This window comes from Lissotriton vulgaris, chromosome 5 (assembly GCF_964263255.1).
Source record: "Lissotriton vulgaris chromosome 5, aLisVul1.2, whole genome shotgun sequence".
NCBI lineage: Eukaryota > Metazoa > Chordata > Amphibia > Caudata > Salamandridae > Lissotriton > Lissotriton vulgaris.
The window spans coordinates 679893896-679910899 of NC_141693.1; the positions used below are offsets into that span (position 1 = coordinate 679893896).

The 17004-nt window shown below is 43.0% G+C and overlaps 1 protein-coding gene across 2 annotated transcripts in view; it reads left to right on the plus strand.

The window, feature by feature from the left end:
• The window catches only part of UNC5B (unc-5 netrin receptor B), a 379330-nt gene that overhangs the window by 241411 nt on the left and 120915 nt on the right, over positions 1-17004 (plus strand). For both annotated transcript variants that reach the window (XM_086922114.1, XM_086922115.1), the window contains exon 2: positions 13169-13390. In XM_086922114.1, the coding sequence (XP_086778240.1) occupies positions 13169-13390 (222 nt within the window). The remainder of the gene's footprint in view (positions 1-13168; positions 13391-17004) is intronic.

The following is a 17004-nucleotide window of genomic DNA, read 5'->3' on the forward strand; positions in this document are numbered from 1 at the left end:
CAGTTGTCAGATTACCTTATGGCGCCCACTGAGTTTTGCCATGATCTCCTTACAAATGCCTCTCTAGGCCCACTCAACATCCTGGAGGCAAGCCCCTAGAAGGTGGTAAGATAGCTCCTAGATTCGAGCTGGCCAGCAGTTATCAGCTGGTACCGCAGGGTATTGGCATGAAGGCAACAAGCTGACTGAGGCAAGTATGCTTCACATGTTGATAAACTGATGGACTCCTGACTTGAGTATGAGAGACTAACTTTTCGTAAAAGGCAGGAGGCCATTTCGTAATTTGCTTTATAACTGGCAAACATTGATGAGAACTTTACTGGAATCACGTGCTCCTTATTCATGTGAACTTTATTGGAATCATTGTACTAATTTTTTGAATCAATGCACCCATGCCGAGGACGGAATGCTACTAACCTATGTAATAGTGCTCAATATGTACATTTCAGAACGACAAAAGGCTGAGGTCTCCTACCCAGAGTTTAAAGGTGTGGCCAGAAGATCAGAGCAGATGCCAGCTGTGAGGTTTTAAGTTAGAGTCATCATGCCATCTGGATCACCAGGTTTATCCTGGCTTTCTTTCTTCTATTGCTTCATGGTGTAGGTTATGGTTGTTTCTCATTTCATTTTTTGACTCCACAGCTCCTAGCGGAGCACACCATCTACATGTCTCCTTAACTGCCACTTCCTTGCCAAGTTGATGTTAGTGACTCCAGTCCGCTCCGCAGTTTCTAGGCTGTTTCCATATGCTTCCTGTGCTTTTTCTGTGTGTCTGATGTGCGCACAATTAATTGTCACACGTAAACCATTGCTCAATGCAATTTGGTGTGAATAAAGAGGGATCGTGGTTGGTCAGGGGGAGACATATTTCAGAGAGGATTCACATTAGACAAGAAGCAGATGTGAAAGAAGGACGGAGTAAGTTATGACGTCAAACAGTCAAGTATGGCTAAATAGCAGTGCAACTCTTCTTATTGGGATATCTATTTGAGGAGAATACTAACACACTTACTTGCACTTTCATGTAACTGAGAAAGCACCCCTCTATTAGGAATGAGGGCTCCCAAAAAAGCCAAGAACTCCTGACTGGACCCAAGTGATGCTAGCCGGCATTTCTGCACTTCCCTGATGCCAGCTCTCCAAAGCTCCTCCATTGTCTGCCATTCCTGGCTCATGCTGCTGTCTTCTTGCACAGTAACCATTGTTCAAAAAGTTTTGACAACTAGTTGACTCTGGTTGTACGGCTGACCCTTGAAGGCGGTGCCATGAGCTGCTAGAGGAAGAAACCCGATGCCCTGTGGATAGATTGTGGAAATGAAAGTACACCTTGTTTGTGGCAGTTCTGGCAGTTGGCCCAAAGGCTAGTGCTGGTGCCATGGTACCACAGCCATAGTTAAATGGGGATATATTTTTGCTGGGAATGATATAAGGAGCATGCCACCACACTCCGTTATTGTGTGCTGTTTTTTTTGCTTTACTCGCCCTAAGTTGGCAGGGTATGCCCAGACGTGGGTCCCTTGCTCACTCTGCCACTGGATTCAAGCGAGCCTGGCTGATGACGGCTGATTAGCCAGAAACCGGTCCCAGGATGCTTGTTTCCGGTCCCGGGAAAACATGGCTTGGCAGTTCGGGCTGGACTGTTCCCATGAGGCACAGGGTCAGACTGATTTGCATATGGCCATGTGTGAACTGGGGTGGTGGAGTGAGCTAAAGAATGATGATAGATTAAACCCAGATCAGTTGACCCTGGGTGAGTGCTTGCAATGTTGAACACTCCGTCCATCATCCCCTTTGGTTTTGCTTTTTCTTTACACTACCATATCATCTCCCTTCAAAGCCTTATCACAACAGCACCACCAGCGTTTCCAACTGACCCGCCTACTGCTCTTAGGTAGTAGTGTACATTACACCTGGGGATGATCATTGTGGTGAAAAGGGTACAGCCCCTACGCTTTCCGTCCATCTAATTGTACCTGCTGCTAGAATTGCATTCACTACCCAAACTTGTTTGGGAGTGACAATTATTGGACCCTCCCCAATAATCTTACCAACTGCTCCTGGACAATATCCCTTCACACACCCTGCCAGTGGCAAATGGAATATCCTCACTGCTCGTTCGCCTGTAGTACAAAGCACAAAGATAGACTGGCACTGGCAACATCTCAACAAATCTGAACTGTTATGTGTCCCTGCGATACAGCTGTTGCTAGAAGGTGCCTGAAGCGTCACATTTGCATCGACAGGAAAATCTGGTGGGGTTATGCAAATTTTGACCTACCATGATCGAATTATGCACAAGCCAGTCACAACGACACACTACCAAGTATCCCTATGGGCATACCTAGTCAATGACAACCCTGCAAGCTCTCTTCATCCAGACACACACTGTAGCTGGAAATCAAAAAAAGGTGAGCAGCCTTCTTCTAAAGCCATCAATTTGCTCCCTAATAAAACCTATCTGGTGGGAAAATTGGGGTCTTTTGAACACGATCCAAATGATAACCTTTCAGCCAACCTATTGCACACTTTTAACAGTAGTGCACTTTTCTAAGCTGTGTGCCTTACTAGTGGTGAAAACACATGCTCACACTTTGGTACAGTCTCAGCCAAACATGTCTCTAGCACATTTCACTGGTGATTTCATGTCTGTCTCCCATTAATGCTACTTCCACAGAACAAGCCTTCTATGCATATATCAAGCTTTGCCAACTCAATAGCAACATATTTCCTTCCATTGCTGCCTTCGTTTTCCCAGTCTCATGAAATGTGTTCCCCGGTTCTTCTTTTCCAGAATCTGACTGCCATTTCCTTCTTCTTTCATTCATTCATCCTTACACACTCCTTCTTTCCCTGGAATCTTCCTTGTATTCGCCCTTCCCTCTTTCTAGCCTTTTGGCCATTTTTACTCCACTTATCTTTGCTTTAATCACTCCTACGCTTTTCAGAGTCGCCTGTCCACCATCCCCCACTCTTTATTAGTTGCTCTTTTTATTTCCTTCCTTCTTCCACTGCCCTTTATATCTCCTCCTCTCCCTCTATAAACGTTTGTTGCTCCCTTTTAATCATGTCCCCCATTTCCCTCCCTCCAACTCTGCCTTGCCCCTTCCCCTCTACATCTCACCTTCTGAATTTTCAGTCTCTCACCCCCCCGTTTAATCCCTCCCATTATTTTTCCTCCGCCCTTCTTTCTTAACATTCTACCTTCTTTCTAAAGATCCTTCCTCTACTCTCTGTTTCTCTCTCACAAAATCATTTTCTATTTTATCACAGCGTATAACCTCTTTTTCCACTCTTTCTTGGATATTTCACTCCTTCTCTCCCTCTCTCATTTTTCCCGTCCTCAATGCTCTTATCTCAAGTTATTTCCTAGCAGTTTTGTCCATCTTTGTCCAAAGTATCTTTTCATTCTAGCTCCTTCCCCCATGCCTCTTCCGTTCCTTCTCCTCCTCTCTCATCTCTCATGCTCTCTGGCTCACTCATACACACTTTCCTTAATCAGTCCTTCTCTCGGTAGATCTATTGCCGCTGTCTAGTTTTCACTCAGGGGTTTTGCTGTCGGATCCTTTTTCAACCTACACCCCTTTCCTGCCTTCCTTTTATCCCAGTCCCTCCCGCTATGGCTTTCTCTGCGCTCCGTCCTGCTGCTGTGTCAGCCACGTGCCCGAGGCTCCTGCTCCCGCGCTTTCTCTCTTTCTCAAGCCTCCCTGCAGAGGCCTGCTAGGAAACAATCTGAAAACCACATCCTGACATGGCCGCGATTCGAAAACTCTGAGAAAAGCCGTCGACTCTGTGGGCTGTCTGTTGACTCGAGGATTCTTTATAAATAAAGTAAAGGACGGCGGTAGGAAATCAGCTTTCTATTCTGCCGCCAGGCTGGGGTCCCTGATATAATAGGAATAATACCATCGAGCCAGTCTGAGGGAGGCCGAGTGTGAAGTGTTTGTCCAGGAGCTCCCAAAATAGGCCCTGGCTAAAGGGCTGAGACCATTTATTTCGGCCTATTGCAGTTAATCTTAGTTGTTAGATTTGATATATTTCCGTGTGCCATTCGAGGGTTGTCATCGTGCTATGACATCATCTGGAGGAAGAAGGTAAATAGGCCATGGAGAACAGGTAGGTTGAGTCGTTGGAGGATCGCTAGTAGTGGACCATGCACGCCAATATTTTATGCAAGGAAAGTGGGAGATTTCAAATAAAAATGTATCGGGGGGAATGTGTTTCCCCTATTGAAGCAAAGGCCATTTCAGGCGGGAGACAGTCAATGTGAAGCGTTTTTTGGCTTTAAACATCGGCAGCCTCCGTCCTGAATCAGGTCTTTTGACATGCATGGGACTGGTTCACTGAGATTTGAGTGCAGGACGGATAACAAACACTGCCATTGCTTCCAATGGCACAGTTACTGCTGGCATAGATTGCAACTGGGCAATTAATACTAGCTACAATGGCAAGAGCAGTGCCGGACTGGCTGCAGCGGGCACCGGGTGTTTCCCCGGTTTTGGGCCCCTAGGGGGCCGTCTTTGTTACCAGGGGTAGGCCATATCAGCCCCCTGTAATGAAACCGGCTCTCGCAAACTGCTCGGCTGCACACCCCCTCTCACCCCAGGGGGGAGGCCAATCTGTTTGCCAGGGCCGGTTTTGGTTCCCACTCCGGCCCTGGACATGTGGTTAATATTACTACTGGAAACCCAACGATTTAAGATCAAGGTGGAGCAAGGGATATTTGGTAGACCCTAACAGGTCATTTACACTGGCATGGGTCCAATTCTTGAATTTAATAATCTCATAGCTTCTGAAGAAGGGTAGTAACTCCTAGCGTAGATTTCACGTCAGCATTCAATTCTGCTATGTATTATGAGGAGGGTATTAATAGTTGCACAGATCGTTAACCATCAAAGGTCCCTCCAGCACTAGTAGAAACGGAGTGGGCTAGCAACACCAAAAATGTACACGCAATGGATTAGAAAACTAACAAATAATTGCCAGCACCCAAACTACTCCCTTCAAAAACATAGGACTCACCATCCTCTCCCCTACACTATCTCTCAAAGACATGACTCCATAGGTGGCTTCCATAAAATATAATAAGAATTTTCCGCAGTTTGCGCCTTATTTGATGACTCCAGGCACTATAAGCTTTAGCGGGTTGTCTAGTTTACAGGTTTTATCTTGTGTCACTTCCTATTCCTTTCTTGTCTTTTTACAGTGATTTCTGCATGTATTTCTGTGGGTCAATATGTTGTTGAAAGAGATGCAATGTTATACCAACGAGTTGCAAGGTGGGTCAGTAGCATTAGAATCTCAAATCAGAGAGCTTCAACTTGTTTCCCTTGTCTGCGATGGTTCCATCCTCGACATCAGCCATTTTGCCTTTAACCTGACCTCTCCATAACTTCCTTCCCTCGAACCATTCTCCCTCCACCTATACCTCTTTCCTGAACACCTGGCTTTTTGGAGACCCCAACTAGTGTCTTTAGAAAAATCCCAACTTGAATATCTTTAGGGTCTGATGTTTGCAGTGACCTTGAATTCCGCCTGGAGGTCTGAGTACCTTTGTCAATTGGTGATCACATGACGTGTTCAATGCACAATAAATAAGACACCGCCCCCTTCCTTCGTCACACCACAACCAACCTTCAGTGTTGAGTAGGTTGCATTCAGTTCCTTCCGGCACGGGTGCAGGCGCTGGCGCCACAGGAAGACATTGTGTGGGTTAACCATCCAGTGTCCTAGTGCAATTGGTGGGCTGCTGGGAAAATTACACTGCTGCAAATCAAATCAGGGTAGAAAACTGCTGCCAGGAGCGCGTGAGCAAGAGAAGCAGGAGGCAGGTGACGGGCAGCGCCAACGGCAGAGAAATTAGCCTGGAGTTTAATTCATTGTTTCCAAAAGAGCAGTTAATGGATTATGACAAATGTCCTGCCGCTTTCCCTCAGCACTGTGTTAAACTGCAAATGAAAAGTCAATTTTTCCTAAATGGATTTTAAACGACCTTCTAGTGATGGTCTCGTTTGGAGAAAAGCTATTGGAATCTTCACTTTTTTCTAGTTGTCTGTCCAGGGGGCATCAATTATTAAAGTTCTGCTATGTACGTCGCTCTTTTTCAGCTATTTCTGCATTTATTTGTATAGATGTATACATCCCAATATGCAAAGCTCCTTTCCACATACATTGACATTAAAAATCCTTTACATGGACATAGATATTTTACTTTTCTTACTCCAGTTCTAGCACTTTGGTAGGAGAACTGGGCAGAGGTCATCATGGTCTTGTAAGACATAATGTCGATGTAAATGAGTTGCCTGTGTTAAAGCATGCTTTGCCCATCAGTGGGTCTGCATCCAGTGGCTGCTACAGCTATAAAAAATACGCACCAAACTCGCCATAATTATTGCTCCCCCGGGTGTGGCGCTTCTCTTCCCATATCAGCATATTAGAGCAGGAAAGGGAAGGATTTATTTTCTGCTCAGTGTAATGCAAGCAACCAATCCTGGAGCTGCTGTCAGCATGAGAGCAGCTACAGGATTGGTTGGGGCAGTCTAACCCTGTGATCATTTTGAGGCAGGGGACCTGCACCAGCAATCCCCTGGCTGTTTCACAGCCATTGGATTGCTGGGTGCGCACAGCACATGTCGGGTTGGCCATATAAAACCAGTCGGCCAACCCGACATGCGCACTGCAGGGGCAGCTGTAATGCTGCAATCGCAGGATTCAGGCCGCCCCTGCACTCACACTGCACTTAAAAGTAAAATAGCATTGACGTGCCATTTTACTGATTTGTGTGTGCCTATGGGGCGACCCTCTGTCTGTATATATGGTATCATAAGGTATAATCACTAGTGATTAGTGCCAGAGGTGGAAGTAGTGAGTGGGTTAGGGCACACCAGTGTGGATTTCGCTTCATATAGATTACTTCCTTCAAACTCTGGCGCCTGCCCAGAGGCCTCTACATTGAAAGCTAGGCTGTTATAAACTGAAGTTCTGAAAAGCATAATGAAGGCTGTTTTCTACGTGCATGATTGCGTGTCAATGTTTACTGAATACAATACAGTTTAGACTTCTAAATGTTAGACCTATGCTGTGCTGTGTTTGTGGGAGGGGGGGCTTGATATACAGGCGAGGAGACTGTATGTATTTTACAAAAGATCTTTGTTTATTGTCAGAAGTAACACAAGGGAGGGACACAACAGGGGAGTCTCTATCTGTTTCTTCCGATGTAAGGCTGGTTGAGCTGGAAGGTCCTGTAGATGGGCAATGGTTTCCGCTCCTCTTCTTGTTGGTCAGTATCTTCACCATGCCGTCGTAAGATGTTCCCTGTTACTTCTGAGAGTAAAGAACCCTTCACCACACCGTAAAGTGTTTTATAATAACCGTCGTGCTAGGTTTGTAGGAGGGAGAAAATAACGGAAATGCCTTTGAATTTAGATAGGATGTATGCGGGGATAAGCAAAGAAGTAGTAACTGATGAATTTAGCCAAGATGGGTTCGGTGTACATTTAAGGCTTTTGCAACACAGAGAAAGTCAAGGTAAGGTAACAACCTGCCGTTATACTTTTCTTCAGCAAAGGCAATAAAAAAAACAGCCTAAAGGTAAATAGTCATGGTGTACACTTCAATTGCTGGGGTATAAGGCACAGGTATCGTCCTCGGCCACGATACCCTCTACCCCTCCACCCCTGTTCCTCCCGCCACCCTCTTGTTCCTCAAAGACACTGTCACTCACCCGCTCCACCGCAACTCTTCTGAGTTGCGGCCGCTCTGCAGCATTCTCCGGCGGACTCCACCAGTCCTCGTACCACCGCTCTCCCGACTCTTGATGCACGTCCTCCTCCGCGACGTCTTCGATCTTGGGATCTTCGGTTTCCCCTAGGTACGGCTTGGCTTCCTCGGTTGTCCTTTCCGGCGTCCTTCCTGGTTCCTTCGAGCTCAATGAATGACCCGCCTCCTCTTCCTGATCGTCTCCTTTTATTGGGCGCTTGACAGTCCTTCCGGGGTCAGATTCTTCTACGTCCGGTTTGCCGTTGAGTCTGCGCTATGAATATACAAAACCGCGGAATGGATTTTTCACCACAAGTGCATCCGATCGGTTTGACGTGTCGAGAGGCGAGGAACATGTCCCCAACGTCGGACCGGTATGTCCTTCCTCACAGTATTCTACTAGTCGAAGTTCCTTCTTACAATCTAATGCTCACTCTACGGCCTAACCTGAATTTACATCAGGATTCTTAATTTCTCTCCACTTGACAGAGGAGAAAGTTATGGATACCTTTTTTGTGGATCCAATATTATATTTAATTCTTATCTTTAATCTACTATCCTCTTGAATATGGCAAGTGTGCATGGAATTTGAAGTTAGGCACTCCAGTTTCATTATAACATTGACCTATGCAGGTAAAGGTGTATTGTGCCACCATGCATGATGTGAAAGTGTGCAAGATTGTTGCTGGGCCAGTGAGCCTGACATCTCTCTGCATTGAAACTGAGTAACTTCATGAATATTCCACACGTGAGACCATTTTGGGATCTAGCATAGGAAACATCACAATTCCATCGAAAGAATTGCATTGGCGAGAGTGGAGCAGTAGAACTATTGTACAAAGAAAGTTGTGGTGGGAACAAAAAGAAGGCCTTTATACAGATACTCGCACAACACAAAAATGGCAGACTTCGCATAAGTCACAGATTGTCATTCTTCATAAGATAATGGGCAACAGCACAACAGTAGAGAGTAAACTGACAGATTGAAGGGGTACTCCAGGCAAAATGTGCCTGTAGGTCATTTTTTGCCCCTGAAATCTTACTTTTGAGAGTTATGGGTTGCGAGTTACCAAATATGCGACTGCCTCTAAAGGAATGATGAGCAGATGAATTCTCATAAACCAAAAGCCCCTTCCACCCAGTGGCTCCGTTGTGTGGATTACTAAAATGTCAAACATTGACTGAGGCTTTCACGCAATCTAGTTCAAAGCATTCATGCTCAAATGTGTCATACTGGAAATCCCACCTTGTACACTTAAAGGTATCCAACTAGCATTGCTTAATTACAGTGTTTCTCCCCCATGAAGCAATATAAGCCCCCCTAAGGAACCAGTAGGGTTCCATCACTAGGAGCCAGTAGGAGCTCATCACTGCAGCCCAGGAATTCATTTGGTGGCTAATGAAAAGAACACAGTGGACCCTGACAACCCTGTGCATCAAGCATATGTGCGCTAACGACCGTGCCATGAAAACAATTATATGCCAAAACCTGTATGGCCATGAGTATTCCAAGGACGCCCTGGTGATTCCAAGGAAGGTCCTGATTGAGAACTATAGAGAACTCAAACTTGCGCAGGTACACAGGAGGCCCTCATCTGGCCGACTGACTCTTGGCTTCCTGGAAGTAAAAGACCATTATAACCTAGAAGCCGTTCTAGACGACATTCAGACGCTTCTGGCCAAGAAGCTATATTTGCAATTTAGACATGGGTTGCTTCCATTGCTTTCTTTTACAAATAAGTGGGCGGGTTCATCCAATTTGGGCTGCCCAGCCTGCAATTACGCAGATGAAACGGAATATCATGTGTTATTTTTTTGTCAAGGGTACAGGAGGGGAAGGACTCGATGGCTGCTTCAGCTATTTAGGAATGTGGGATCCAGACACTGTAGTGAGGTTTGTAGGCTATTGAAATATGATACCTACTTACTCATCGTGTTTTATATATCTAGTTTTTTATTCTCTATGTGGTGCACTCGTAGGGCCATTTTAAAGAAGAACCCATAGGTGGGGCACATCCATTATTATATATAATGTAAACAGGACCCCGTATATCCGTATTTCTAATTGAATGAATTTACTTTATTACTTTTTTAATGATCTTTTGTAACTATTATGTGTTGTATAAATTGTTGCACTTATACTTTTACACTTTAGTTACCATTGAACGCTGTTAGATGAGGGCCACCATGACAGAATCAAAAATGTTAGTTTTGGATAACTGTAATGGCCTTCGTGCCGTATATGTTTTGTACATGGTCTTTAAAGAGTGCAGTAAAAATCTAATCTGCTGCTAAAGTATGCAATCCACTTTATTGATACAACTGTCCATCGGCTGCTTCTTGACATTTAAGTCAGGCACGTGGAATAGTAGAACAATTTAGGATTATTGGATTGATCCTCTTCCTGTCTAGGTGTGGCTTGTGCTTTTAATTGATTCTGCTTTTTTTAAATAATGCAAATGCCTCTATGCTGCCCAAGTATATCTCAAGCATTTTAATATAATTTATCCATAGATGAGTGATGTTGTTTTTTTGTAAAGGTCATTTTATTGACCACGCACACGCACTTTGCTGTACCCCATCGTCTGATTAACTGAAAGCTTTTTTGTTGTCTGTATATTGCACAAGTATTTTATGGCTTATGTACCTAGGGGTTAATCTTTGGCTTATTGAGGCTGGCGAGTGGGTGAGATGATCAAGCTAAGTAATATGTTCACAATTTTACCATCAATGTGCTATTTGGTGCCTCACGCAGAGCAATGGCTACTTTTTATGAATTGAAAGTCATGGTTTGTATTTTTATCTGTGCTTTTATGGCCATACAGGGTGAAATAAAGATTTATGATGATGATGATGATAATCATCTGCTATTAATTTGCTACGAATTAAAGTGCCCCTCTGCTCATCCACTTGCCATCTTAAAACTTGAGACGGAACCCGAGAAAGATGATTCGTCACAGCCTTTGGAAACTACTCTCGAAATTGCCTCATTTTGCCCATCTTGTCTCATCCTGTGAGAAGAGTCCAAGTTGCGAAACTTCAATAAAAAGACTAGGAACTCTCATACTTAACTACTCAACAAAGATGACTCTGCAATCTTGCACAAGGCACCCAAGGGTAACTAAGCTCTAAAGCTGTGCTGCAGAATCTGTATTTATAACTTTACACTATTACATCTTTGGCATTAGGAGGTACCGGATTCCAACGTTATTGAGGCATTGTTATGGCCTGTTCCATAATTCTTTTGGGTGAAATGCAAATAAAGCACCAGTGAGGTGCTTATTTTTAATCCTAAACATGATTCAGGCACTGAGACATCAGACAGGGGTTGCTATGAGAGTAGTTAGTAAAGACTTGTCTAGCAGATGGAAGATGTAGCATGGGCTGGTGCATAATTGCAGTTCATGTGGCTTTCTCCTTTGTTTCACCAGGGCATAAACTTCAGAGTATATACTACGTTATGGATGTTTTACGCCAACTTACTATGGGTTGCTCCTTCGCACAGCTGGGTTGACTCCTCAGGTGTATAATTCCCATTACGATTGGTTGTTCCCTGGCAGAAATGTATTGGCTCCTCAAACGTGGCTGGTTGCTTAATGCCGATAACGACTGGTTGTTTTCTGTCAAACGTAGGTGGACTCCTCACGGACCTACCATGCTATCACTGACACCTATCAACTTCAAAGTCACACGTAGGCAGTGCAATTAAACTTAAGAGCACAACTCTGGGCTTCATGCACAACATCAAAACACTATCCATTGATGCCACATGACAAGCACACACATTTCCATCCATGACACCCGAATGGATTAGCGCGCCACCCATTCACAAATGAGCTTCGCTGCCTCATCTATCTATCTATCTATCTATCTATCTATCTATCTATCTATCTATCTATCTATCTATCTATCTATCTATCTATCTATCTATCTATCTATCTATCTATCTATCTATCTATCCATCTATCATCTATCCATCCATCCATTTATCTGTGTGTCTATCTTCTATATGCAGCTAAAACACGATTAATTAATGGCACTGACTGGAAATAGGAGAGTATGTCAGTATTTATAAGGTATGTCTTTGAGACTATAGAAGCATCTTCACTGCCACACCACGGTGTGTGACACAGAAGAGGAGAGAAGTCTGGAACTCCTTTGAGCTTAATGATAGTCCTATTAGAAGTATACTTGTGCTGACTTCCATGCAATATTTTCAGAATGTTTATAACGGGATCTCCAACTTTTCTGTAACGAGAACTACTTATGATCACTAAAATCATCCTGAGCTACTAATATGATTAGGGTTGTATACCTTTACGTGGGTAATATGTAATAGCCATGGATTAAATGGCCCTGGAACAAGGGTAACAATATTAGTTAAAAAACTCCCCCCAAGGTCACATGATTTATCAGTCAAATATCAGCTTTAAATATATGTTGGAAATTCAACCTTCAGCTTATCAGTTTGGGAAATACACAATTTTGTTTCAAATAAATATTTTTCAGTTTTGATATACATATAATAATTTAGTAAAGCAAAATCTTCTAACTTAGTAGGCTGGATTGGACACAGGAGAACTATTTCTGGGTAGCTGAAGATCTACCGGTAGCTCATGAGCTGCTCATTGGAGAAAACCTGGTATGGAACCATTGATTAACTAACCATCGAAGGGCAGGATTATGCAGCCCAAGTGAATCTAAAGAATATAACAGATAACATACTGCGAAACCAATGTTAACAGCATGAAACATTCTCTTACAGTTTGTTACTGTTCATATACAACTGAAATACAACATAAATGAAATACAACATACTTAACTGCAGGTATACTCGGGTCGTATTGTGATTTTGTCAATAAAGTATTTGTTTATAACGTATTCCCTTAAGGGCCTTACGCTTCTTGTTAGAGAAGCAGTGGCGGGTCTATATATATGTATGGCTGGGAGAATTGACTACCCTGGAACTAGAACATCAGCATTCACATATATTCTATAAGCTCCAAAGGTCTCATCACAAAAAATATGTATTGTGCCAAAGAATACTCAGGATCACACTTAAGGATTGCCCAAAATGTACAGCAGATCAGATCTGAAGCTGTTTTGATGGCATACTAGCTGCACACTCATTTTTAAAACTAAGATGAGAAGGATAGGATTTCCAGATTTATTGTTTTTAAAAATGCATAGTTTTTTCTTTTTCTTGTTTGATAAAAAGCATATTCTTCTTCAAGAATAGAAACAATATAAACTAATACATGTGCACCATTTAAACACATTAAATAAAAGGCTTTATACTCGACCAAAACATGTATCTTTCAATTTTATGCATTAGCTGTTTGGATTTTTGATTTCTGCTGTAACTTGAATATTGAATGCTCACTTCCCATTCTCTTCATATGTTCTCTTACAGCAGTCGAATACACTGATGTCCTTCCGGATTCCTTCCCTTCAGCCCCGGCTGAGTCCCTTCCCCACTTCTTATTGGAGCCAGAGGATGCATACATCGTGAAGAACAAGCCAGTAGAGTTGATCTGCAAAGCTAACCCAGCCACCCAGATCTACTTCAAGTGCAACGGGGAGTGGGTTAACCAAAATGACCACATAACCAAAGAGAGCCTGGATGAGGTGACAGGTAAGATGAAATGCAATGTCGCGTTGACTCATCTATTGTTGGCCACCAATGGTAGGTGCGTAACTCAGATACTCCCTCTTGTGAAGTCATGGAGAATTTTTTAAGTTCATTAGAATATTGAAATGGTGAGGGCTCCACAGAGGAACTATAGGTCTTGGGTTCAAGCTTTCCAATGCGTACCATTCTGTTTGTCACTGTTTAGTTTAAAACCGTCTGCTCTCAGTGGCTTGAATGGTCTAAAAACATGGTAACCCTTCTGCCTCAGGCTACACAGATCATCAAAGGCCCGTGCCTTTGCCTATAGCTTTGCCCTATACTTGAGTAGGAAACCTTAAACAGAAAGTTTAGCACTCAGAAGCGTGCTATAAGGCTGTCGTAAGGCCTAGATGGAGCTTTCAAGATGATGGGAACACAGCCGCGGTCCATGCAGGTAACAGCAGTGGGGTGGTGGGGCCGGGTTGGGGGGATTTCGAGAGACGATGAAGAGGGAAAATGTATTATTTCTTTAATTTCCCCCCCCTGCATTGACCCTCGAAATACCTCCCACCCTGCCCCACTGCTGTTACCTGCACGGACCGCGACTGTTGGAACATCAGGACATGTGGAAGTTGGAGGGGGAGTTTCAGTGAGGGGAACCAATCAATCTTTTCCTGAATGTCAGTCTATTGACTTTAAGTTGATGGAAAAGTTAAGGTTTTAGCTTATTCTGGTACAGGCGGACTGTTTTTGTAACAGGTGGGATAGTGTTGGAGTGTCTTTCTCACCCATATTCTCTGGATTGTAATTTGTAATGCACAGCTTCTTTGCATTAACCTTTTTGATGGCCTTTGAATTTAGTCGGCAGCAGAGATTGGATGTTATTGTTTCTCTGTTTTTTTAAAAAATTTAATTTGAATGGATAGCTGGGCAGGGCCTGATCTATGTACATTATTTAATGTGAGGTAGAGTGTTTAAAGCAGCTGGATTGTGGTGCATCTCCACTGTGCTATTTCAGCGGTAAACCTCTTAGCAAGGGTAAGTTATACTTTCATTACAACTGTGCAGTCTGTCTGTGCAAGTGATAACGTGAACCAGAACATATATTTTCTACTTGAAGCACTGATTACTGGGATTTTTCTTTGTAAAACAAAGAGTGAATCCTGGAAGCCCCAGGTTTTCTGGACAATATGATTCATGACACAAAGAGGCTCTCGTCATGTATCTGCATAGCCACGTGGTCATTCACATACCTTCTATTTCCAGAGTCACGTGACTCTGCCTGAACAGTTTTTTTCTTTCTGTTTTCGGAGCCTGTATAACTCTGCCCCATGAACCTCATTCCTCCTATTTCGAGAGATCAATTTCCTCATTAAAATGCCACTCTTTCACAGTGATGCGTTATTTTTTGCAGTTAGAGCTTCAGTTCTGAGGTGAAAGAACTAAAGTGATTTTTAAATACTTTCCTTCAGTTTGGGGAGCTCCAAACTCTGGCCATTGTTTGCCGAATCACGTGTGCCATATATGTAACACCAACAACCACAGATTAAAATCCATAATGTGCCGGCCCTCGCAGGGAGTGGCCAGAGACTAGTCTGAGTCTAAGGCTTTCATGGCCATTCTACTGCCCGAGGAAATATTTCGATTTGTAAACTGTTTTTATGATTGACCAATAATTACATTTTAGCAAGACCCCCTAGGGATTTCAGGTCAGCAGTAAGGGTCTTGTGTTCATTTATTGCATCAACCCCTGAATGCTTTCTTGTTATATAGCGTAATTTACCCTATTGGTTTGCTGGTAAATTGGATGATGATCCACTTTCTTGGGAGCTTTTTGTTTAATAAAACAAAGGGAAGATGTTCCTTACCTGCCACATGTCAATGTTGGATTGACATTTTGAAGTATTCACAACGTTTATCCATTACTCAAATTTAAAATGCATGGGAAAGATCACATCAAACTATAACATATATTTTCTTTGATAAGAATATCTTATTTGCCTGTAATTATTTCCCTTCAACTTTTGTATTTTTCAAAGATTGGCATGCTTTATGAATATTAAACAGTCTTGTATGATAAAAAGCAAATGTATATATGTATAAAACCCAGTGCATTAGAGCGGCAAAAAGAGCATACATTTTAATTTGAAAGATTAAAAGAACAGTGATTGGTAACCTGAGGTCACACAGTAAGGTACTTTCAGAGAGTTGACACAAATTCTGCAGATAAGAAAGCTTGGGGGTGAAGTTTGTCTGTTCATTGTTTGCTTTCCTTATCTCACTCCTTCCCTACCATTGCCTTACTAAGGGTGCAGGAGAGGATTCGAGAGGCTGCTATAAAAATAGTTAAGGAGTTATTTATGTAATAAAAAGCTACTGGATGTGGCCAGGTTTTATCCAGTTTATATCTGTATCTATTGAAATTGTAGAGAAGTGTGGACTACAGAGTGATTCCTATGGGCATTTCGGGGTCTTCCACATCTCAATAAAGATTTCAAGAAAAAAGAAACAAAGTAATCACATATTTCCTTGCACCTAGTACTTACAAGCACACAGGGCGGACTTGAAGAGTTGCATTTAATAAATAAAAAAACACGCTGCCAAATCAACACTCAGCTTGAGGAGCTTGAGAACAGTGGTGCCATCCGCATAGCTAAAGAATGAAAATCCCAAGGGATTCCACCAGGGTATCAAAGGCATCATGTAGATATTAAAAATAAGAGATAATCCTGAGGCATGCAGGACCCAGCACTGCAAAGATGTACTAGAGAACTGAGGCAAAGGAATGGTAATATAGTTTTTGTTATCGATATGAAAGGAAGGTGTGCGTGAGAAAGCCAGGCTTCTGATCCCCACTGAATAAAGCAAGGAGAGAAGCAGTTAATAGTCGACGAAGGGAATCAATCTGAGCACACCAGGCAGCATCCTCCGGAACTTCTTTCCCTTCACCTCCTCATGGAACCAGACATCATTTATTTAAGCATTCTTGTAAAACCACAAAATATGTTGCTATGCAGCGACTTCAGTGGGCTTGATGTTGTTATAGAAACTATGAATCAGTTCAACACATGAGTTCTGAGCAGAGAGAAGGCTTTTTACAGATCTGAGAGTAGTCTCTGCAAGGATGGCTCTTGGAAGGATCCTTTAGGATTGTAGGGCCCACTTTCCGGGTCAGGATCCGAGCCCCTTCTTGTAGACAACAACTCTGCATCACGTTTGACTTCCTGTTGCTCAATGTGCCCAGTGTGTTCCTCATCCGAGGACAGAATGGATCACCTTGACCCAAATGCGGACAGACCTGAAGCAAACATGTCTCACGTATCACCATTTGTAACCACCCCTCCACCTTATCTCTCATGCATGCTTGGCTACATCCTCAGAGACGTATAAGAGAATTATAAAACAATATATAATTAAGAAGGTAAAACTTCACCTCTGGTTCTTTTGTGGCAAATCACTAGAAGCTGCACAGCCCTGGAGGGATTGTTTAAAAACAGCATGAGCTGTTTGCTTGGTAGCAGCCTGAGGGAAATATAAGGTATCATAAAACCCAATATTGAGATAAGATGGTAGAAATGCCTATTTAGTGCATGTGCAACTAACCACAAGATACAGTACAGCTTAGTGGTATGGTTAAA